At 44.8% G+C, this 23,191-nt stretch overlaps 1 protein-coding gene across 1 annotated transcript in view; it reads left to right on the top strand.

Moving 5' to 3' along the window:
* ADAMTS6 (ADAM metallopeptidase with thrombospondin type 1 motif 6) overlaps positions 1-23,191 on the top strand; it is a 1,724,075-nt gene that overhangs the window by 1,576,706 nt on the left and 124,178 nt on the right. The window contains exon 18 of the mRNA XM_086963486.1: positions 2,270-2,350. Coding sequence (XP_086819612.1) covers positions 2,270-2,350 — 81 coding nt within the window. The remainder of the gene's footprint in view (positions 1-2,269; positions 2,351-23,191) is intronic.

Genomic DNA, 23,191 nt, shown 5'->3' with positions numbered 1-23,191 from the left:
CCCAGTCCTTGACATCTGTCAGGTGGCAATGTGGGCATCCATGCACACGCTTGCCATGCACTACTGCCTGGACATTCAGGTCCGCAGAGATGGGCATTTTGCCCATTCGTTCCTGCAGGACTTCCTAGTATTAGATATTTGCCCACAACCCACCGCCAGGATGGTATCGCTTGGGTATCTCATTCAAAGTTAAGGAATCTGCAGCTAGAAGTCTCTATCAGATGAACAAGTTACTTACCTTTGGTAACGCATTATCTCATTATGCATATCGCATTAACTCTATCTAGCTGCACCCATGCCTCCCCACTTTGCAGACTAATGTTGCAGTGCCAGGGTTTCTCCCCTTTTCAGAGCCCTAGTTTTGCACACGACTACATCAGTTACTTTGTGGCTCTGAGGTTCTTGCATGAAAAAAATGAAAAGTACTGACGTCTGCGCGCGTGGGTGGCGCATATGTAGCTACTGCAACGTCATAACCGATGCTGACGACTTCACGCGGATCCAAATGGAGCAACCCAACAGCTTGAAAAAGGGGCATTACTCAGCACAAGTTCCCGGATCCAGCCTGACACCTGTGAAATTCAAAGGTAAGAAATCTGCAGCTAGATAGAGTCTCTACCAGAAAATGTGTTACTGAAGGTAAGCAACTTGTTCGTAAATCAATGGGAAAAATTACATTTATAAAATATTTTAAGTCTTTTGCAGATGCAAACAGTCCTTTAGATTTCCTGTAGGTTTGAACTGTTCAAAAAGTAGATGTCCATGATGGATCACTTCCACCTTTTGTGGAGAGGTAGCCAGTGTTTGCCATACAACGTCTATCAGCTCCCCGATCCCAGTATCCCTGCATGGCACTCCACATTTGCAGTGGCAGCCACATTGCAAGTTGAATGCAGTGGTATTAATGTGTGCTATTCTACATATTCTACATATGCATAGAGCTTTTGATCAGCAGACAAACGTAAAGTCGTACAGCCTTGACATACCTCCCAAGTACTCATGGGACAGAGTGTGATGAATTCTTTATTCATGCTTTCTTCTGCCAGCCACTAAGTTATCATTTACTGTGCTGGGTAAATCCTGCATAGAAGTGCACAGCAACATTCTGTAGCATTATATTGTGCTTTCCAGCCATTGTTAAATTGACTTCCAAGTACAATCTGAGTTGACCTAGCCAACTTTTCTGTACCTACCTAATTGTTTAGAACTAGCAAGAGCATGACTTGTTGTTGCAGCCTTTACTAGCCTGGAGAGAGAACAAAAGAACAAGTGTAGTTAGATGGGAAAGGATAAGCAAATAAATACAGATGGTAAAAAAGAAATGAAGAATGAAAAAATGAAAGGAAGAACAATATAAAAAAACATAGATGAAGAAAACTTCCAGTGTCTTCAAACTCACATAAATCAGTCCATCTCCTACCTCGTGATACCAACCCTCAAACAATTCCTCAGATATACACTAAGGGGGTCATTAGGATGGCGGACCCGAGGAAGAGGGACCGTCTGCATGGGCAGTGGCGGTCCCTCCATGCAAATTAGGATGTGACCGCCACCCTGGCGGTCACATCCTGTTCCTTTAACCTTGCGGCGGGTGCTGCTTGAAGCAGCACCCGCCGCAAGGTTAAAAATGCATGTTTAACATTTACATGCACAAAGCGGTAGGCACTGCGCGGTACCTGCTGCTTTGTGCATGTAAATGCTGGGGGGTACCATAGGTAACCCCCATGTGCACCCCCCACCCCCTGACACCCTGGGGGCCCGTAACGGGCCCCCAAACACCAAAGACCACATGCTTTTCCACGGTGGAAAACCCTCTGTGGAAAAGCATGTTTCCGCATGAATCCTAATATGGCTGGTGGTGTCTGATAGACACCGCCACCATATTAGAGCTTTTCCGCCGCAGTCCAGCGGCGGAAAAGCGGCGGACGGTCTTCACGTCCGCAGATGACCCCCCTAACATCCTAATCTGGCGGGGGGTCTTTGCAATCACAGCAGCGGTGAATCCGTATCCTCCGGGCCGGAGGATGCAGATTCACCGCAATCCTAATCGTCCCCTATGTTAGGAATAATTTGTGTAAAAATAAAAGTTTATCATTTTTGACATGTATAGAAAGTTTCAAGATCTTTTTCTCCTTGGTGGGCTAAAGGATGTAAGTAAAATCTTTGGAATACAAAGTCCTGAACATCGTTTATAATTGACATATTGAGTTCTTGTTTCCTGAGTACAGTTGCAGATGCTGGTCATAAGACGTTAATTTTTGCCTTCTAGGGTACATGGAAGTTGTTCACATTCCAAGAGGTTCGGTTCACATTGAAATAAAAGAAATTGCAGTTTCAAAGAACTACATTGGTAAGTTGTTGATTAGTGGTGTGATGGAAAGAGTGAATTTGCCGCATAAACTATTTCCTTTGGTTAAATAAATGACATCCTGGGATAAATAGGTGTCGTACTCCTGTTCGCAATGTGTATACCATCTTGTCTTTCCGAACAAAGAAGAAGAGCTCAATACACAGGCCTTTGATACATAAGTAGATGAAGCTTACTACTAGAAATTCTGGAGTGAGTAACACCTTCTCACAGAAAACTCATTGTGAAATTCTCCTGAGCTAATGAACGCATTGATAGAAACCACAGTTGCACATATTGATGTCTGAAAACGTAGAGCAAACTTATGCAGTACTATGCAGAATTTCACTACCACCTGTTGAAGCAAATTTTAACCTATATATATTTCAAGAACATTTTTGCTTGTGAATTGCCGATTAAAATGCGTGCGTCAATGTTCTCTAACACCATTAGCACATGCAAAGGAAATAACTAATTAATGTGTAGAGTGTGGTGCTTTAACAGTTCCAGATGTGCAAAAAAATATATTTTTATTCATCACCAGAACATATTGCTCCTTATTATTGAAACACATGTTCAAACAGTACTGCATTGACAATGAGCCAAACGCAGTAGATGACAAAATTTCTGACGTCTATTAGCATTGGCGTCTATTTCTTGTTAGAGCTTATGTTCTAAGCAGTCCAATTGGCTGCCATTTGAGTAATTTCCACTTCATCATCTAATAGTAAGGCCACTAGAATTACGTTGTAATGCAGGAGACAATTATGTGGCATTGTTGACAAATGTCTGTAGCACGGAAAGACGTATTATTTTGACCAGTGGTCCCCAAACTTTTTCGACCCGCGGATCTCTTTACCTATTGGCCACGGCTCCTTATTATGTCATTCTTTTTTTTCCAGATGGGGGGATTTCAGCCTGGCATCGGCTCACAGACTTAGGATCTCTTGATGCAGGTATTTCAGTTACCCTACAAAAGTGCAGCATTTGGGGGCCATTACGATGGGGGTTAGCCCGCCACCAACCGGCTGTCGGTGGCGGGTTCACCGCCATCATGAGGCCAATTTCCACCCGCCATATTATTATGGCGGGCGGTACCATGGCGGTCAGTGCTTCCTTGGGCCTGCCCGTGCTGCGGAGGCCCTCAGCATGTAATGCATGACGGCGGTGCGGTCAGATTACGATGCTGGCTCCCCACCAGCCTTTCCATGGCGGTTCACCCGCAATGGAAAGGCTGGTGGGGATGGCCTCTGGGGGCCCGTTGCGGGACTCCCTTGTGCAGTGAGTTTGCTTTTGCACTTGGAGGGCAATAGGTGCCCTGCTACATTTCCCTGCCCCATGTGGTAGGCACCGCCTGGGGCCTGCCACATAAAGCATGCAAAACCAAATCCTGCCTTTTTTCCATTGCACTGTGTGCTGCAACCAGCAGCACCCGCTGCAATGGAAAAAATGCCTTTTGCGGCCGCTGTGGTGGCGGTCGCATTGTAATTGCTTATGTGGAACCGCCGCCTTATAGGAGGGTGGTCCCCATCCACGAGACAATGGCAGATGGACAGAAGTCCGTACAGCATCGTAATCAGGCACTTAGGGCCCGATGTAGGTAATTAGTATTTACCGATTCGTAAATACCAAATTTTACCGATTCAGTATTTACAAATCGGTAAGTGCTATGTAGGTATTTTTACCGAATCAAATACCTATGGCACCTATGGCAATTACCGAATCTGTAAATACCGATTCGGTAAAATTACCGAATTGACAAGGGGGACAGGGTGTCACTTTGACACCCTGTTGCACCCCTGATTCAAGCTTGTGTGCCATGTGACACACATACATGCCCTTAGGGCATATCTGTGTGCCACATGGCACAGGTGTACATGCACAGATGTGCATGTACACAGGAATTTGTTATTTACCATGCAATAGTATTACATGGTAAATAACGAATTCTTAGGGACCTCTGGCACTGTTTGCAGTGCCACCTACATATTGATTTACTGATTCGGTAAATTTACCGAATCTGTATTTTACAGAATCGGTAAATTTACCGAATCAGTAAATTTACCGATTATGTAAAATTTAGGCCCCCTACATCTCAATCACCAAATACCGGTCAGTAACGGCCGAAATCGGCCGTTACCGGCCGGTATTTGGTGACCTACATCTGGCCCCAAGTCCTTTTTTAGGTCTTGCCTACCCAGCGCGCATGCGCTGGATAGGCAAAAAGACCTTTAGCGATTGCTTTGGCTTTTCAGCCAAAAACGTGCGCTCGATCCCATGCCTTCAATGGCAAAGCATGCACGTGTGGCGATTCACTTGCGGTAGCGCGCGGCGCCATATGGTAGTAATTATCGCTCCTGGCGCTGCTTGCTCTCACAAGTGAAATACTTTCACTTATTTTAACCTGCACTCACCCCTCCTCTCGCCCCTCCCCCTGCTGCCTCCTTTTAGCGTGAGGAACAGGCTTGTTTTTTTCTTCTGTTTGTCCAAAGCTATTGTAGGGCTGTGGAGGGTTGCAGGGACACAGTTGAAGATTTTAGGTCTGTTTTGTCGCTATTTATTTTAGTTGCAGTTCCGTTATTTAAGATGCAACTTTCTGTTTTATTGACTTTACCGACGGCTGTGTGGGCACCGCAGTTCTTAGGAGCAGCTCCTCTCGCGCCACATCCAATTCTTTTGATTGCGGTTGCAAGGGGCTTTTCAGAAGCAGTTTTTGGGCACTGAGTTTCTAGCATTCCAGCTGGGCTGCAGCTTCTGTTTCGTCAGAGGGATGTACTTCAGATTTCAGATGGCTGCTTGGGTGATGCAGGCAAAAAAGAAAAGGCCAGGCAGAAACTCTTTAACAAGCCAGGGGTTCCTCGTCGCACAAACGGTTGCTTGGGTACCACCTATATGTTTCAGGCTGCTGAGATGCCTTCAGTTGACCTTTTTGTGTTATGTTCTGTTAAATGGCACTTTTTGAGCGCACTGACACCCGAAGGTTTCCTGGCGCTTGCTGGAGGGACATATGAAAGAAAAACGAGGAGAGGATTACCCAGAAAGAGTAAACAGGAAAGTTTTAAGGAGTTTCCTGAACTGGAAAAGGGAGGCACTAGATTTAATGGCCTGGGGGAGGGGATTCCAGAATTTAGGGGCGAGAGAAGCAAAACGGCGACCCCCACATTTATTGATTTTGAATTTGGGAGTGACAAGCAGGTGATGATGAGCTGACCGGATGGAACGTGCAGGTCGATACAAAGTGACCAAGGATTTCAAAAAAGCAGGACAAGGGCAGTGGAGGGATTTAAATACCATGCAGCCCATCTTGAAGGCTGCCCTCTCCTCCACTGGCAGCCAATGGAGCTTGCGGAGCAAGTGCTTCGCAGATTGCCACCTAGGGATCTTGAAGATGAGGCGAGCTGCCTGATTCTGCACAACCTGAAGACGATGCAGAAGAAATCGTGGGAGTGCATGGTAAAGGGAATTGGAAAAATCAAGGCGCGATAGGACAAGGGACATGACGACCTGACACAGAGCCGCATGTGGAAGTAGGTGCCTGATCTTCCGGATCTTTCGAAGTTGGAACATGCAGGAAGAGATCGTGGCACCCACTTGAGCTTTAAGTGACAGCTCCGCGTCGATCGTCACCCCCAAGCTCCTAACTGCCTTGAGTGGTGTAGGAGGGGGACCAAAGTCAAGGGGCCAGAACTGCGGGCCCCAATATGCAGCACTTGAGCCAGGGAGGAGCAGCTCAGTCTTTCCAGGGTTAAGTTTTAACTGGTTTTGATTCATCCATTGTTGGATGTGAGTCATAACGGCGTGAAAGTTGTTAACCGCCTGTGGAGAGTCAAGTGGAAAGACGAGCTGCAAGTCATCTGCATAATTGAAGACTGTGACGTCCCAATTATGGAGAGAACAAATTAAAGGGCGGAGGTAAAGATTAAATAATAAAGGGGAAAGTGAAGAGCCTTGGGGGACTCCGCAAGTGGTGGAAGATTTTGACGCGGTGAAGGGACCTAGACGTACAGCTTGTGACCTGCCTGTAAGGAATGACTCGACCCACCTAAGAGCAGAACCCTGAATGCTGGCCTGTCCGACACGGTGGAGAAGGATGTCATGATCCACCGTGTCAAACGCGGCAGACAGGTCCAGAAGAACAAGGGCCTGTGGTCTCTTAGCATCTGCATTCCCTCTCAGAGTATCCATGACTGCCAAAATAACAGCTTCCGTTGAATGGGCCGGCCTAAAGCCGGCCTGTTTGGGCTCAAGGAAGCAAGAACTATCGATGAAGTTGGAAAAACACCAGGTGACATGGGCTTCGAGGAGTTTTGACAAATAAGGCAACAGGGATATTGGTCGATAGTTAGAGGGTTCAGCAGGATCCGCCCCTGTTTTTTTCAAGAGCGGCACGAGAATTGCTTCCTTAAAGGAGCTGGGAACTGTGCCAGAGATAAGGGATGCATTCAAGAAAGGTAGTATGCATTCTGGCAGCTTAAGACAGATGTCCCGCATTACTGAGGGAGGACAGTGGTCATTCGGTGAACCCGATCTTACACGGGTGGCTAATTTCGCTAAGGTAGGGAAGTCTAGGGTAGGGAGCAGAGTGAGGGATAGAGGGTTATCCAGGGAAGCGTCGAGGAGTGATGACGGCTGTGAGGCAGGGATAATGGAGTCTTTTATTTTAATAATCTTCTCGATAAAGAAAAGATTAAGGGCCTCACAGGTTTCCTTAGTCGGGGTTTGGGCTGGGAGAGTCCTGTTGTCGAAGCTCCAACTCGCCGGCCAACCCAACCCAAGATGGCGGCCGCGGCCGCTGGGGAGCCCGTCTAAGCGATCAGCCCGCAGCAGGCAGCTTGGCCTCTAAAAAGGTAAAGTGAAGTTAGTAGCCTGTTGATTTTCAGGGCAGAAGGTTAGAAACAACAATCACAATATTTAAAAAGTAAATGTCGCTACTCGTAGTCAGCAGGACAATAGTTAAAATGATTACAGCAGCGCTCCAGCTATCGGGCACTAGCCCTCTGCCACCAGGCAGCTTTGCGATTACTTGGAGGGAGAAAGGTTCACTCCTAAATAGGAGAATGACGAGGGGGGTGTGGCGAAGCTCCAACTCGCCGGCCAACCCAACCCAAGATGGCACCCGCGGCCGCTGGGGAGCCCGTCTAAGCGATCAGCCCGCAGCAGGCAGCTTGGCCTCTAAGAAGGTAAAGTGAAGTTAGTAGCCTGTTGATTTTCAGGGCAGAAGGTTAGAAACAAAAATCACACTATTTAAAAAGTAAATGTCGCTACTCGTAGTCAGCAGGACAATAGTTAAAAGGATTACAGCAGCGCTCCAGCTATCGCGCACTAGCCCTCTGCCACCAGGCAGCTTTGTGGGCAGTAAGCATGAATTAATCAGTATTAGGGGTGTCTTTCATAGATTCACATGCCTGAATCATTCTCCGTCGTCGAAATGGGAGTACCCGGTGCATAAATAAAGTAAGTCCCATAGACATATAGGGCCCAATTCACAGAATGAACGTAAGACTCAATCCTAAACGTACTACTATTTTGGCATTCACTGAATACACTTACTACTTTTGGCATTCACAGAATGAACTTACTACTTTTGGTATTCACAGAAGTTAGGATTTTGTCTTAAGTTTGTCTTAAGACAAACTTAAGACAGACTTAAGACAGACTTAAGCTAGGATTTTGTCTTAAGTCTGTCTTAAGTTTGTCTTAAGTCTGTCAAGTCTGTCTTAAGTCTGTGTTAAGTTTGTCTTAAAACAAACTTAAGACAAAATCCTAACTTCTGTGAATACCAAAAGTAGTAAGTTATTTCTGTGCATACCAAAATAGTAGGAAGTTTAGGATTGAGTCTTAAGTTCATTCTGTGAATCAGGCCCAGTGATAAATAGGCCTAAAGGCCTCACATTAGTAACATATCCATGTCCTTTTGTAGAAAGGACCAAACTCTAGAAAAGAGCCAATCAGCTGTTATCTCCCTCTAGAACCCTCCTGGAAGGAGCCTCAGTCCCTCAGATTTTCTACTGCACGTTGTGCTAAGGGAGTCTCCTCTGAGCTCTGCTCAGTTTTGTCTTCACAACTGATTTCCAGTGTTCTTTGGTGTTTTTATTCTGTTCCAACTGTGATTGCTAATATCCTCATGGCTGAGACACCAAAAAAGGGTATTTTTAGGTCCTGTGGTTCCTTTGGAAAGAAAAGGCTGCATTTAGATGATCAACATCAAGACTGTCTGTATTGCCTGTATCAGACCATTCTTCCAAGGACTGCAAGGTATGTCGTACCTTTTCCACTGAAACCCTCAAAGATCGTGAGGGACGCCTCTTAATTTGGCTCCAGAGGCTAAAAGACAAGGACCACTTGGAATCTTCTGAGGAAAGTGAAGGGTCTTCAGTCTCTTCCAAGTCTTCACTAAAGAGACAAAGGGTGGCTTCTCCTTACCCTACGGTACCTCCTCAAAAGAAGGCATCAAAAAAACCTTCAGAGGTTCTCTCCAAGGCTACTTCTGCGAAGGTTTCCTCTCAGGAAGTTCCCACCTTCAAAAAGCCTACTTCGACTCCGTCGACGACGGTATAGTCGACGACGTCTTCATCGTCGAGGAAAGCTATGTCTACTGCATTGTATGTGACAACATTGATGACTACTGTTTCTACGTCAATGGCATCGTCGTCATTGTCCTCGTCTACGACTACGACCCCATCGTCGAGGGCAGGTAAGACTGTGTCATCAGCGATAAACATCAAGAAGACACCGTCGACGTCGAAGCACTCGTCGACGCTGCACTCGCCGACGACGGAAACGGCAACGACCTCGACCGCAAAGTCAACATCGTTGACGTCGACACCATCGACAAAAACGTCGACAACGTGGAAAGTGGAAAATACCGTCGACGAAGTCTCCAGTGATGTCTACACTGTCGACAACGGCCCCGTCGACGATGAATCCTCCGGCTACGACACCCGTCGACGCTTCACCGTCGACGACCACACCATCGACGGACTCGTCGACGATGATAAATTCAGGTCTGCAAAGCACATATGTGCACCTAAAAATTACAAAAAAGGTGGTGACGCCGGCTTTAACTTCGCCAAGCAGAGTCCAACCACTGCCTCCAGCATATCTCCTTCAAGAGGAAGATTCAGATGAAGGGGACATGTTTCAGACTGCGACAAGCCCTTCGGAGCTTCATGTCAAATGTCAGAGTTCGGACGAAGAAGAGGAACAGGAGGAAGAATATCAGAGGTTTCCAGATTCTCCTGCACCTCAACCTTCCGCAGTATCTCCCTCACCAAGACCACAGCCTCACAAAGACCACGGCCTCCACCTTTGAGTGCACAGCCGGAGTGGGTTGATCTTCCGCATCCTCCATCTACTTATGAGGAGGAGGAGGAAGAAACCAACAGGAGGAGGGAGAACTACAAGACTTTCAATCAAACCACGATGACTGAGATGACTATGTCATTCCCTCTCCTGCTTCTCCAGTACCTGCACCCACAGATTCACCACCCGACGACATTGGAGGGTTCCATAATGTAGTTGAGAGGGCCGCTCAATGTTTCAAAATTCCAATGGTCCCTCAACAGCAAGACTGCTTTATATAAGATTTTTTTACGGAGCCTCCAAAAAAATCAGTAAGATCAATACCCATAATTAAATACCTGTGGAAGCAGGGTGTTAAGGTCATGCAAAACCCTTCATCTGTACCTCCGGTGGTACCTCGCTTGGATAAGAAGTATAGGGCGCCTGATACTGCACCGGCTTGTTTAATAGGACACCCCAAGCCGGATTCGGTTGTTACACAGGTGGCCCAGAAAAAGTCCAAAAATCCTTCTGCCCCGTTATCAGCTCCTCCAGATAAGGAAGGCCGAAGATTAGACAACATTGGGAAGCGGTTCTCATCCATGTCTGCATTGACAGTGAAGGCGGCCAATGCTGTAGCGCTTTTGGGGCGTTACAATAGACAGCTATGGGCAGATATAGCCCCATATCTATCGGATCTACCTAACGAATCAAAAGAGGAGGCAAAGAAGATATTGCTAGAGGGTGAAGCCTCGGCGTCAGAGATAATAGACTGTGCGATGAATATTGCAACAACAGGATTTTGCCAGCTGGCTGGAGCGGCAGTCTTGCGACAACAAGGTTGGTTAAGGGCAACTTCCTTTCGTCCTGAGATACGAACAAAATTCTGGATATGCCCTATGATGGCCAATTTCTCTTCGGTCCACAGATTGATGAAGCGCTGCAGAGTATAAATAAAGACACGGACACTGCTAGAGCATTGGGCACTCTCCAGTACAAAAGTAAGTCCTTTCGTGTGTCTAGAGGTAGAGGACAGTCCTTTTATAGAGGGGACTACCAATACTGGTCATCATATTCTTCAGGCTAGAATCGGTCCCAGTATCAACAGTGCCAGCAACATAGCCAACAATCCTCTTATGGCAAGGCGTCCTTTCATGGTAAGGGCCAAGGAAAAAACAACGGACGTAGACAATGACCTTTCACTGCAGCCAGTCTCAGATCCATTTCCATCATTAAAAATTGGAGGAAAGATTTCCTATTTCATAAAAAAATGGAAGCAAATTATCACGGACCGTTGGGTTCTACAATTGGTTCAATTCGGCAATTCTCTGGAATTTATGCATATACCTCCCCAGACACCTCCCAGACCTATGCTTCACAAAAAACTACGTCTGCTTCTCCGAGAGGTCTCTCTTATGCTCCAGAAAGGGGCGATGGAGAAAGTCCCTCTGTCTCAGCGAGGGAAAGGATTTTATTCCCACTTCTTTCTAGTTCAGAAAAAAGAGAAAAAGTGGAGACCAATTTTGGACCTCAGAGTCCTCAACAAATTCCTAAAGAAGCAGTCGTTTCGCATGGTAACAATCCAGGAGGTCTTGCAATTCCAGGATGGGAAAGATTACATGGCGTCCCTGGACCTTCAGGACACTTACTTCCACATCCCGATTCACCAAAATCACAAAAAATATTTAAGATTTGCAATGGCAGGCAGACACTTTCAATTTCGCGTCCTGCCCTTCGGACTCAAGCCTGCACCTCTCATCTTTACAAAGTGTCTCTCCCCAGTAGCTGCATATCTTAGACAGCACCACCATCAAGTCTTTTCATATCTGGACGACTGGCTGATCAAGGCTCCATCCTTAGAAGATGCGTCCAGGTGTTCAAACTCCTGTCTGCAGCTTTTCAATTGTTTAGGACTCACGCTCAATCGGGAGAAATCAGTCCTTCTACCTTCTCAGCGCATCAACTTCCTAGGCGCTACCCTCGACACACAACTGAAAAAAGCCTTCCCATCTCAAGAGAGGAAGGACAAGCTTTTGGCACTGGCTATTCTTGTGGCTTTGAAGAGGACTTTAACGGTCCGCCTTTTCAAATCCCTACTAGGAATTATGTCATCATGCATCCTATTAGTTCCTCATTGCCGTCTGCAGATGCACCCCCTCCAAGAGGCGCTCTCAAAACAATGGGTCCAATGTACAGGGTCGTTTGACGATCTCATAAAGATGACTCCTCAGATGGTCAAGGCTCTGCAATTGTGGATGTCTTTTCAGAACCTTTCTCAAGGCTTACCATTCCTGCTTCCAGCTGCACCGCATATCATCACAACAGACGCCTCCTTGGAAGGTTGGGGAGCTTTCCTCCAGGAACTGCAGATACGCGGAAGGTGGTCCCCCTTTGAAAAAGGGCTCCATATCAATCTCCTCGAACTGCGGGCGGTCTTCCTTGCCCTTCAAGCCTTTCTCCCAAGAATCAAAAATTGCCTGGTGCTCGTCCGTACAGACAACACTACAACGATGCACTACCTCAACAAACAGGGGGAGACTTGCTCTCTGACACTCTCTCACGAGTCGCAGAGAATCTGGAACTGGTTAATCAGACACAATATATCTCTTTCGGCGGAGTATGTTCCTGGCATGGACAATGTGCTCGCCGACTCACTAAGCAGGCAGAGGACAACGTCTCACGAGTGGGGACTGGATCAAGGGATCCTCAACCAAGTATACTCACAATGGAGCACTCCTTGGATCGACCTGTTTGCCACAAGATCCAACGCCAGGTGCCCACACCTCGCAAGTTGGCATCCCCAGTAAGGGTCTCTAGGGAATGCATTTTCGATCGCATGGTGCAACGTCTTTGTGTACGCCTTTCCACCATTTCCAATGATTCCGCAGTCCTCAGGAAATTAAAAGCGGAGCCTTGTACGCTCATTCTGATAGTCCCAACTTGGCCACGCCAACATTGGTTCACGGAACTCCACCGTCTGTCTCTGGAGCCGCCAATACGGTTGAAACAGTTTCCGTCTCTCCTCACGATGAATAACCAGCAAGTCCAGCATCCGAATCTGGCTTCACTCAAATTAGCCACTTGGCTCCTGAGTTCAGAGAACTTCAGAATTTGAATATTCCGCCAGACTTTAGAGCCATCCTGGCTTGAGCACGAGCGGATAGTACCAACAAAACATACTCTTTAAAATGGAAGAAGTTTTGCTTCTGGTGTAAGGCACAAGGAATACATCCTTTCTATTCCACTCCGGAACAAATATTGCCTTATCTTCTCCATCTGGCAAACTCAGGCCTTGCTCATGCTTGCCGTCAGGGTCCACTTAGCGGCGATATCCCGTTACAGAAGATCTCCTACTGGCCCTTCTCTTTGGTCTCACAGATTGATCAAACAGTTTTTGAAAGGACTCTACAGGACTTTTCCCCCTGTCCTTAATCAACTCATGAAGCATCTCTTTGAGCCGGTACACAGGGCTGACCTGAAATACCTCTCTTTGGAAGACAGCCCTCCTGCTTGCACTCACCTACGCAAAGCGGGTGAGTGAGCTCCAAGCCTTCTCAATACGAGAAACTTTTCTGCAATTCAAACAGGACAGGGATCAGGTGATGGTTAGATGGTATACAGCAGTGATACATATATTAGGTGATTTATTTCAGGGGAACCAAATAGCCTTGTTTCTTTTTTTGCAGAATAAATATAATTTTGTTAAAAAAATTAGATGATGATTTGGCTGTTTGGGAGGATAAATGGCAAAGGAAACTAGGAATGGATAGAATTGATTGAGCTAGAGCAATTGAATTATCGATAAAAGTTTTATTTAATGGCCCCCTGAAAAGCCAACATTTTATGGCTTTATTTCACTTATACTACACCCCGGCGAAATTGGCTAAATGGAATTCTATTAAAGGGGATAAATGTAATAGGTGTGGGGTCACTGCGGCAGATGCCACTGATATGTTTTTTTACTGTCCAAAGCTAAGTCAATTCATTTTTGATGTTGAATATTTTTTGAATGTTAGTCTGGGGATCCAGGCACAATTATCAGCAGACTTCGGTATTTTGGGTTTGCAATCAAAGCAAGCGAACGGTAGGACGGAAGCCGAGCAAGGGTTTCTATTTATTAGTATGTCAATTTTTCAGTTATGTATAACATCTCAATGGCTAGATGCAGAACCACCAGTATTTAATAACTGGCAATTCAGATTAGTCTTGACATTTCACTTAGAGACTGCAGTTTATAAATCAAAAGTGTTAAGAAGAAAGCTATTTGGTCCAAACGTTTGGTCTCCTTTGTCAAAAAGGATTTAAAGAATTGAATTATTGTCCTGCTTTTGTAAATGGAATATGCTGTAATATATTGTGTTAATTAGATCACATTTTGTTATAATTTGATTGTGAAGATATACAGGACTGCTTGCTGACATAAATTGCAATAAAAAATAAATAAATAAATAAATAAATCAAACAGGACATGGTAATTTTACGGACAAATCCAAAATGTATTCCAAAAGTCCCGTCAGATTTCCATCTCAACGAACCTGTGGTCTTGCGTTCTTTCTTCCCAAATCCCAGTACTGCAGCGGAAAGGACGTTACTCTCTAGATTTTAAAGGCTGCCTAAGATTTTATATTGAAAAGACAAAATCCTTCCGAAAGTCACACCAGCTATTTGTGGCTGACATAAGGCCCAGGAGGGGCCTTACACTCACCAAACAAAGTATCTCTCGCTGGATTTCTGCAGCTATTTCGTTTTGTCATGAACAGGCAGGGCAACCCCTGCAATCTAAAGTGCGAGCCCACTCTACCAGGGCAATATCTACATCCATGGCGCTTTTTGCAGGAGTGCCGGTCATAGACATTTGCAGAGCGGCAACATGGAAGTCGCCACATATCTTCACTAGGCATTATTGCCTGGATACAGAACTCATGAAGGATGCTGCGGTAGGACCAGCAGTACTTCGTCATCTGTTTCAGTAGAGGTGAGCCCTCTTTTCAGCCCTCCGTCCTTCTCATGTATGCACATTTTTCTACTGTATAATTTGGTGGTATTTCTTGCATGCAAATGTATTTTTCTATTAGTCGCTTGATATGTTGTTATCTAATGACTTGCATATCCTATACCATCCGAAATGTGCTTTGTTCATTGCTTGCTACTCTGATTCAGGCATGTGAATCTATGAAAGACACCCCTAATACTGGATAAGAAATGGGTTACTTACCTGTAACTGCAGTTATCCAGTATTGGTGTCTTTCATAGATTCACATGCAACCCTCCCGCCTCCCCTGGAAGGGCTCACCTACTTCTCTCAGTAATACGCCTACTTAGCATTGTGCGTACGAAAATCTGATGGACTGAGGCTCCTTCCAGGAGGGTTCTAGAGGGAGGTGACAGCTGATTGGCTCTTTTCTAGAGTTTTGTCCTTTCTACAAAAGGACATAGATATGTTACTAATGTGAGGCCTTTAGGCCTATTTATCTATATGTCTATGGGACATTTTCTTTATTTATGTACCGGGATTCCCATTCCGACGACGGGGAATGATTCAGGCATGTGAATCTATTAAAGACACCAATACTGGATAACTGCAGTTACAGGTAAGTAACGCATTTCTTCCCTCTCTTGTGCATTAATTTCGACAGTCTATGGACCTCACCTTGGTTTCCGAGTTGTACTCCCTTTCTTCAGGGGTGGTGCTCTGAGGGTTCGTAAGTGTTACAGAGGCTCCGCCTTCCTTCCTTTTGTTCTTATTTGTGGTGGCTGTGCCCAGTCGTACTTATCTTTCCTTGTTTTTTTGCACAGGCATTAGAGGCAGTTTATCTTTCAGGACCCTTTTGCCTTTATAAACTCTTCATTTTGTTTTCTAGGGCAGGGGTCTCCAACCTTTACAGTAATAAGAGCTACTTATGCTCATGGAAAATGATCCTGAGCTAGTAATAATATTAGTGCATATACATAAGAAAAGATTATATTAGTGACCACCCTATGCAAGATTGTCAATCTTGATCACCTCATTGCAGGATTACCAGCAGCAATGTAAACAAGCATTGGCATAGCCAATAGGTCTCGCCTTTGGAACCTTATAAGTATTTATTTATGCAGCACAATATCCTTACTGTAACAACATTAACTGTTGCATGGCTAAACACTTATAAGGTCCAAAAGGTGAGACCTATTGGCTTTGCCAATACTTGTTTGAACGAGCCAAGGGAGGAGATTTCCCAGGTGTTTCTGGGTAGGAAATTGTGGGAGAACCGTCCTTTTACCTTTTGAATGGAGTTCCATCTGGGGTGGGCTAGGGAGTTTATATTTGCTTCTTAGATACTGTACACCAAGATTCTCTGAGCTATATTACAGGAGGAAAGCGCATGAATAAATTGGAAGACATGGCAAATTAATCTGATGAAAATACGATCTCTGGCTGAACCAATGTGGAGACCCCTGCCCTACATAATGTTGTCTCTTCCCCCTGAGAGCAAATGGACAACAGCATTTTGAGTTCTTTGGAGATTATGGACTAGTAATACAGGAAGGCAAGCAAAGACTGAATTATAGTAGTAATCGATACTAGCACAAAAAAGTGAAACCCACTGATACTTGCCTTCAGTAATGTGTTGTTACTGTAAAAACACATGATCTAAAGCAATATTTATCTGGACATTTTAATGGGTTGAACTATACACTCTGTATTGCTGCTTTTACCTAACAAACTGCTACAATAAGGCTTGCTAATTTTCCCCTTTCTCAGATTCTTACAAATAAATACATCTAGAGTTCTAATTGTTTTTCCCGTAAATCTTTTTATTGAAAGCGGAAGCATAAATGAACCGCTCGACCAGTGTCCAGTCAATGGTGAGAGTTCTAATTGTTGTAACGTTAAAAAGGAACACAATGAATATTAACGATTGCACACCTGCTTGGGAAACATTACAGATAATCCTATTGAAGAACATGGGCAAACAGGGAAGCGTCAAGATCATTCATGTTGGTTCCCCTTGTGCTAATCTTGGAAAAAGGGAAAGATTGCACTCCTAAGTCTCTATTTATTGAGGGATGTTTTCAAATCAAAATGTGCATGTCGCACACTGAATGGTTTGCGACCTGGTTTTCATTTTGCAATGCGACCGTTGTAGTAAAAGTCGCAGGTCTCCCAGGACATTATTTGTGACCACCTTTGAGTTACTGAGAACACTGCAGTGGGGGATTATGAGGCCAGAGATAGTAGATCGTCATATGTGCACAAACACTCCTTGTTTTAGAAATTTAAATCAGGCAGAGAAGTCTTTCGGGAGGGAGAGTTGTTTGGGGAGGGGAGGAAGGGGAAAGTATGCAGTAATCCGGCCGAGTTAGGTAACATGGTGCAATGAAAAATTCAGAAAGAAAAGACAAATTTCACAAAACCTATATGGAAATACATGTCAGGTATAAATGTAGGCTGCCTATTGTATGATTTTGATTACTGCCCTGATTATCAACCATTAAAATCGCAAAACGTGTTGGTGTCATACCTTGATGGTGCAGGACTTGTAAGACCCATATTGCCTGCTGTTATTCTCCCAGGGTGGTGTCATTGAATGAGACTTGTATGCTCCAGGAAGCAGGAAGTCTGCTCCACCCAGATAGGCGGAGGCCGTATTCATCAGCCCTCGTGAAGCTCCAGCAGTCCATGTTGTCAACTTCACACAGTGGCTGGCCTTGGTGTTTTTCCGCTGTGGGGCCACCCTGCTTTCAACTTAAGAGGTGGAGAAGAAGATCAGCGTGTGGAAATTGGGAAACAGGATTCTTATTGGTTGTCTTGTGCCTGCCACATTGGTGCATTGCCTAGTAAAGATGTGCATGGTTTGCCTTAAGCGTTGTCTGTAATCCTAATGGTCCACAGTCTAATATTTTACACCTGAACTTTCCAATCCAAGATAACACCCACCTCATTTCCTGTGATGTCACTATCTGCCTAGAGTCCCTGCAGAACACCATCAGCAATAACACTGCGTCGCTGTGTTCTGATTGCGCCTAGCCCCGCCTAAGCAGAGGCTTCTTATTACATTGAAGCACTGTTCGCACTGGGCAAAACCATGATCCAGGCACTGACAGGTGGGGCTTCAATAACTCCCCAACATAACGCAAATAGTTTGTACATTACAAAAACTTCTTCAAACATACCAAGTTTTTCACGTTCCCAAGACGTGCGCTGCTCCCCTGGCAGGTTTTAATGGCACACCGGGGTGCTGCAGTACACAGTTTGGGAACCACTGATGTAGCCTTTATGGAGCCCCTCTTTCAATTAGAAGCAACTCGAGACAACACGATTACACATTTTATATTTATTATATTGCGGTCTTATTAGGAGATGGCACCTTAAAAAGAGATGCAACATATTTATGATTCTTCTAAAGCCCTGAGGACTCTTTTGAAATAACTGCATCTTTAAAAACTGAGTCTGTGACGTGAGAATGAATTTGAGCTGGTGTTGAAATAAAAGAAAACCATGACAAAGAATGACTCATTCAATCTATCCTGTTTGAAACGTATTTACATAGTGCAAGTTTTTAGGTCTCCCCTGAGCCAGCGGATGCGCGGCTCTGGCGAGACATTTAGTAAGTGGGCTTTAAAAAGCCGACCACAGCTTTTTGTGTGGCCTAGAGTGTGCGGTTATGCGCACAGTAACGCGCATTCCTCGCATCGCTCAGTTTTGCCACGTGCGCGCACACACCTCCCGGACTTGTTTCCCTTTCTTTCTCCTTTCACCACCCGCTCTACCTTTCTGTTTCATTCCACCCCGCACACCCCTTGTCTCTGCTCCCACCAGCCCGTCCATGGTAAAGCGGGTGCAGTTCCCACCAGACGGCTGCAATAAGTAACGTGTCCTAATAAAATTCAGACGGCAGCCGCTGTTGGCAGCCGTGTACTTCCTTGAAACATGTTTCACTGGGAAGGAGGACCTGCTTTTCTGTGGGTTAAGGCTTCTCTGCAGTACTTCTGCTGACAGTCTCCTAACCCGACTGAAGTCTCAGCCCAGATTCAGTGTGCGCCCCTCTCGGCTCCGCCCCTGGCGGCACTTAATATTCCTCCTTGTAAATGTCATGTTTGAATGTGGAGGGGGCGACCGCGGGCGCGTGCACACGGAGGGGGCTAGCATTTGTTTCTTCTGGTGCCAAAGCACTGATTTACTCAACTTCAGAGTGCTTTGGGGCCACTGAGAACGTGTTGCCGCCGAGTGGACAGTTCCTTTCCAAAATTGGGGTGTACGATATAGTCAATGCAGGCTGACTTTGACATTTTAGTTTAAATCATTGATGTCAATGCACTCGTTGTGGAAAATTATTCATTGGGTTCACATTTTTTCTGAACAATGTGACTTTCTGAACCCCTGTGCTTCCCAGTAGGATTATATTTTCCTTCGCATATCGGCAAAACATAGCCTGCCCGTTCAGCACCTGGCAGGAGTGCGACCTTCTAGGCATAGCCTTGTGGCACCTTCTTTGACTTTATAGTCTTGCAAATGATGCCAGCCCAGGTCGGCTGCCCTTTGTTCCTTTCTGTTTTCTTTGCGGTCTTTTTGTATCTGTTCTGACCGGGGTAGAGCTCAGTGCGACAGTTTAATGTAAAAAGTAGATTTGGGGGAGCCCCCACATATGCAGGCAGGTCTATGGCACAAACGCCAGACTGAGTTAAATGAGAAAATCATGTCTGCAACTCTCTGTAATTATTTAATGGGTTTAACTTTATTCCAGGCAGGCATGGGCTGTAAATTGTAGGGTTTGTCTTTGGCGTACTTGAAGTGTGTCGTATGGGTCTAAAATACTCTACTTTTCTGTCCAGTCATATATTTTTATGCATAGCTGCAGATTAATAAATGGTGTTTCTAACCATTAGAGTAAGTGTTGTCATTTTCCAACTCAAAAGGATGCAAGGCCTGGGTCCGCTGACACCAGACAGATAAAGTAGGTATAATGACCCTCTGAGATAGTTTATTCCATCTGGAATTCAATAGGTCTGCAGTGCATGCTATCAGGGCTTTAAGTGGGATGAAACAACTGGAGGGGTCTCTCAAAGGGGCATGACCGATGTAAGAAGGGCTTGGCTTAAAACACTCAAGCTAAAAATCTGTGCTTAACATGGTGGACCACCCGACTGGTAGTTTGCTGCTTCTGTCAGTGCATCCAGATATATGATACAACATGAAACATTACAACTATAAAAAGCAAAGGTAATTTTTTTAGTTGCATATGATCAATAGGCAACAACTATGGCTTCGTTGTGTATAATATTGAAAATGCCTCCTTTCTTGTGGCAGAGATTGTGTCACGAGGGCTAGAACCTCCGTCTTTAGAGCTCAGTCCTCAGCGTCGGCTTAACATCCTGTGATTCAAAAAAGGAATGTGTCCTTGTATAATGTAACTGGAGTTAAGGTAAAGTGCTCCTAAACCATCAGGGTCAAGTTCACAGTATATAAAACTGCAAAAACAAGCAAAACAAACAAAGTTTTGAAATTATGAGACGGTGAAAGAACTATAATAAGTCTCTTTGAGTAAAGCAGTGAAGGGTGGCACTACTGCAGGGTTAAACAAGCATTTGCCATGCAATAGGTCTCGCATTACATGAGTTTGAGCTATTGGCATTGTAAATTACAATTACTTTGATTTATGTTTTTGTTTTAGAAAATGTAAATAAATGGCCTTGTCATTTACAATACCAATAGCTCAAACTTGCGTAAACTCGAGATCTACTGTATTGCAAATGCTTGTTGTTTCTTGCTGCAGCCAAAAGTCCTCCCCTGTTCCATATCGTTTGTGACATTTACAATATCAGAGCAAGATGGTCACCTCTTTAAATGGCTAAATGCAGGAATCAGCAGCTGAAGGTTGCCAGTTAAGGTTTGTAAAATGTTGACATCCCATCGTACCGCATGTGATGCTAATAACATTTGATCCATTTGAGCTTGAAACAACAATATAGAGCAGATGATGGATTGTGTGGCAGCTTCAGTAAATTCATATTGAAGCATAAATGCCAAATAGTTGTGATGTTCAAGTGGCCTGTGTATAATAACCCTATACGGTAATAAAAGAATCATCTGTTTCAAGATAAGGTGGAAGTGTCAGGCACAAGCTGGAGATAGGAACTCATAGAGAATCGAACATCAAGCTATTGTGCATGCAGGGGAGTAGGAGGTAAAGGCCTTTTTGACTGGGGTGATTGGTGTTGGGACTCATGTCAAGATCAAGCATTGGGAGACTGTGCTGGGCGTCTTAGTTGCCTGCTTTTTGCTGAACCATAGACACAGTCTGTGTGAGAAAGTGGCCATTTTTGAGTGGGCATCCCAATTTATTTAATAGATGTTGCTGGTTCTTTGACTGTGTGCACGAGGACACTGCTAATTAGGCCCCAGTGCATGCACTGTTATCCTCTAAAATATGGTAAACTTGGCTAAGTCATAGCTGGCATATTATTACCTTTCCTAAAAGCCCACAATATGGCTTCAGGCATACCCTTGTAGCTTTTCTGCTGCAGTTTAAATCTGCAGCACTGCCTGTCAAATAATCTGGGGGTAAACCTTCTTTTTAAACATTAATAAGTCACGCCTGTGTAGGCCTTGTAGCCCACAAGGTAGGATACATGGTGTTAAAAAGTGGAGCATGTATAAAATTAATGTTGGCATGTCCCTACAGCGACAGGCCCCCAAAAGCTATTTTCACTGTGAAAAGCTCTGGCTGTTTTTTGGGGGAAAACTAGAGTGCAGATTGATATATTAAATTTGGTTTGGGGCAAGCTAGAGAAATGGTTCAATTACCATTTTTATTATTTATTAAAATCCAATTCAGTGGTGAAGTTGGATTTTTAATAAATATTTAAGAAAAATAACTTTTAGATAGTTGCCATTTACCCTGCCTGAAGCTACTGAAAGCAAATTTGCATTTGCCTAATTTGCATTAGCCTGCCAGCAGCTTCCCTTGACAGCGCTTGTTCTTAATGAGGTGTGAACACTGCTCACATAGCAGAACGATGGCTTATGCGTGGTGACAGCATAGGTGGGGTATGGGGCACATGATCCTTCTCAGTTCAGGATGGGCAGCTAGGGAGGTTTCAGGATTTGCCCATTCATAGCTTAATGTAGGGAGAAACTGGGGAGAAGGAAACTATTTGATCCCTGGACACATGGTAGTCAGCCCGGCCACTTTCCGCAGGGAGGGGAATCCGAATCAGTTTGGTGTAGCTTAGAAGGAGGAGACTACTAATTTCCCTAAACACACTCCTGACTGGCACACAAACTCCATCCACAGGCAGAAGGACTATGCCACCTTGTTTTCCGTGTAGAATTGTGCATTCAGGGCAGGCTTGCAGTAAAGCAAACAAGATGTGCTGCAAAAGTGGATTGGGTTACCAAACGTTGGTGGGGTTGCCTCTGGGAATGTTTTTCTCATTGATTAGAGTGTGTTCAAGAGTCAACCCCCACCTACTGGCCCATCAACTGTACCAAATATGGATCTCACCACTGGACGCGCTCCTACTTGTACCCAGAACAAAGAAGGGGCTCTAGGGGTCAATTGTCTGACCTCTTGTGTGGCTAGAGGGACACAAGAAGCTGCAAAAGGCCTTTTTCTTGTAGTGTTCACCGGACCAGTCGAAACTGGACCTGGAATGGACCCTGCTGGTTGCTTCAGCTGGAGAAATGTCTGACCCATACGTGCTGTCTCTAATGTCCTGGGGCCCTTATCTGTGTCCAGCTGGACTTCTCCAACAATCTATGAAAAGTTGGATTTCCAGATCGCCCAAGTCAATCTAAGGCACAACCTCGGCAGACAAATATTTCTTCCCCCATACAGCCAGCGCTACCACTCTGGAGGATTATGAACTCCAAAAAAGAGAGCCAATCCACACGAAGAAATCTTGACCGAATAAAGGCATGAAAAGTATCCGCTGACGAGAGGACTTCCATGGGTGTGAAAATGTAGTTTTCCAAGGCTGAGCTTTCTCCACCAAAACAATTGCTTGAACAAGCCCTCCTCCAAAGGCTATCTAGCTCTGAGAGGGCTCCCTCAGAGACAGCCTGTAACCATGTCGCGCTGGAGAAAGTCAAAATCAGAAGGAAAAATATTTGCATATCCAACCAGCACTCTATCGTGCTCTGTCCAAAATTGCTCCTCAGTCCTTGTCACATGTGAACAATATTTTCTATTGGCGCTCTACTTCTTGGCCCATTTTCTCATAAATCTTTTACAATTAATTTCTCCCATTCCTTGTATTGGATTTTTGTAGGTTTTGTGTAACTTTGCTTATTAAACCTTTCTCAGTTATAATAAAATTGGAATTGATTTTTTATTGTGTTCTCTTTTTCAGTTTTTAACTGTTTTGGTATTTCTAAATGCTTTACACATTTTATCTAAGTTAAGCCTGTCTGTTTTTTGCCATATCTACCAGTGGTTGAGCTCAGGTTGAACAGGTTTAAAGTATTTAAACCTTTGGTCTGGACCTAACAGGTTAATGATTTTTATTACTTGTGGTGGACTACCATTTACCAAATTAATATGCTTGACGTCTGCATTCAAGCTGGTTCTAAATAACAAAAAG

This window comes from Lissotriton vulgaris, chromosome 3_1 (genome assembly GCF_964263255.1).
Source record: "Lissotriton vulgaris chromosome 3_1, aLisVul1.2, whole genome shotgun sequence".
NCBI lineage: Eukaryota > Metazoa > Chordata > Amphibia > Caudata > Salamandridae > Lissotriton > Lissotriton vulgaris.
The sequence above is the reverse complement of the archived record's forward strand: the minus strand, read 5'-3'. Positions and strand labels throughout refer to the sequence as shown.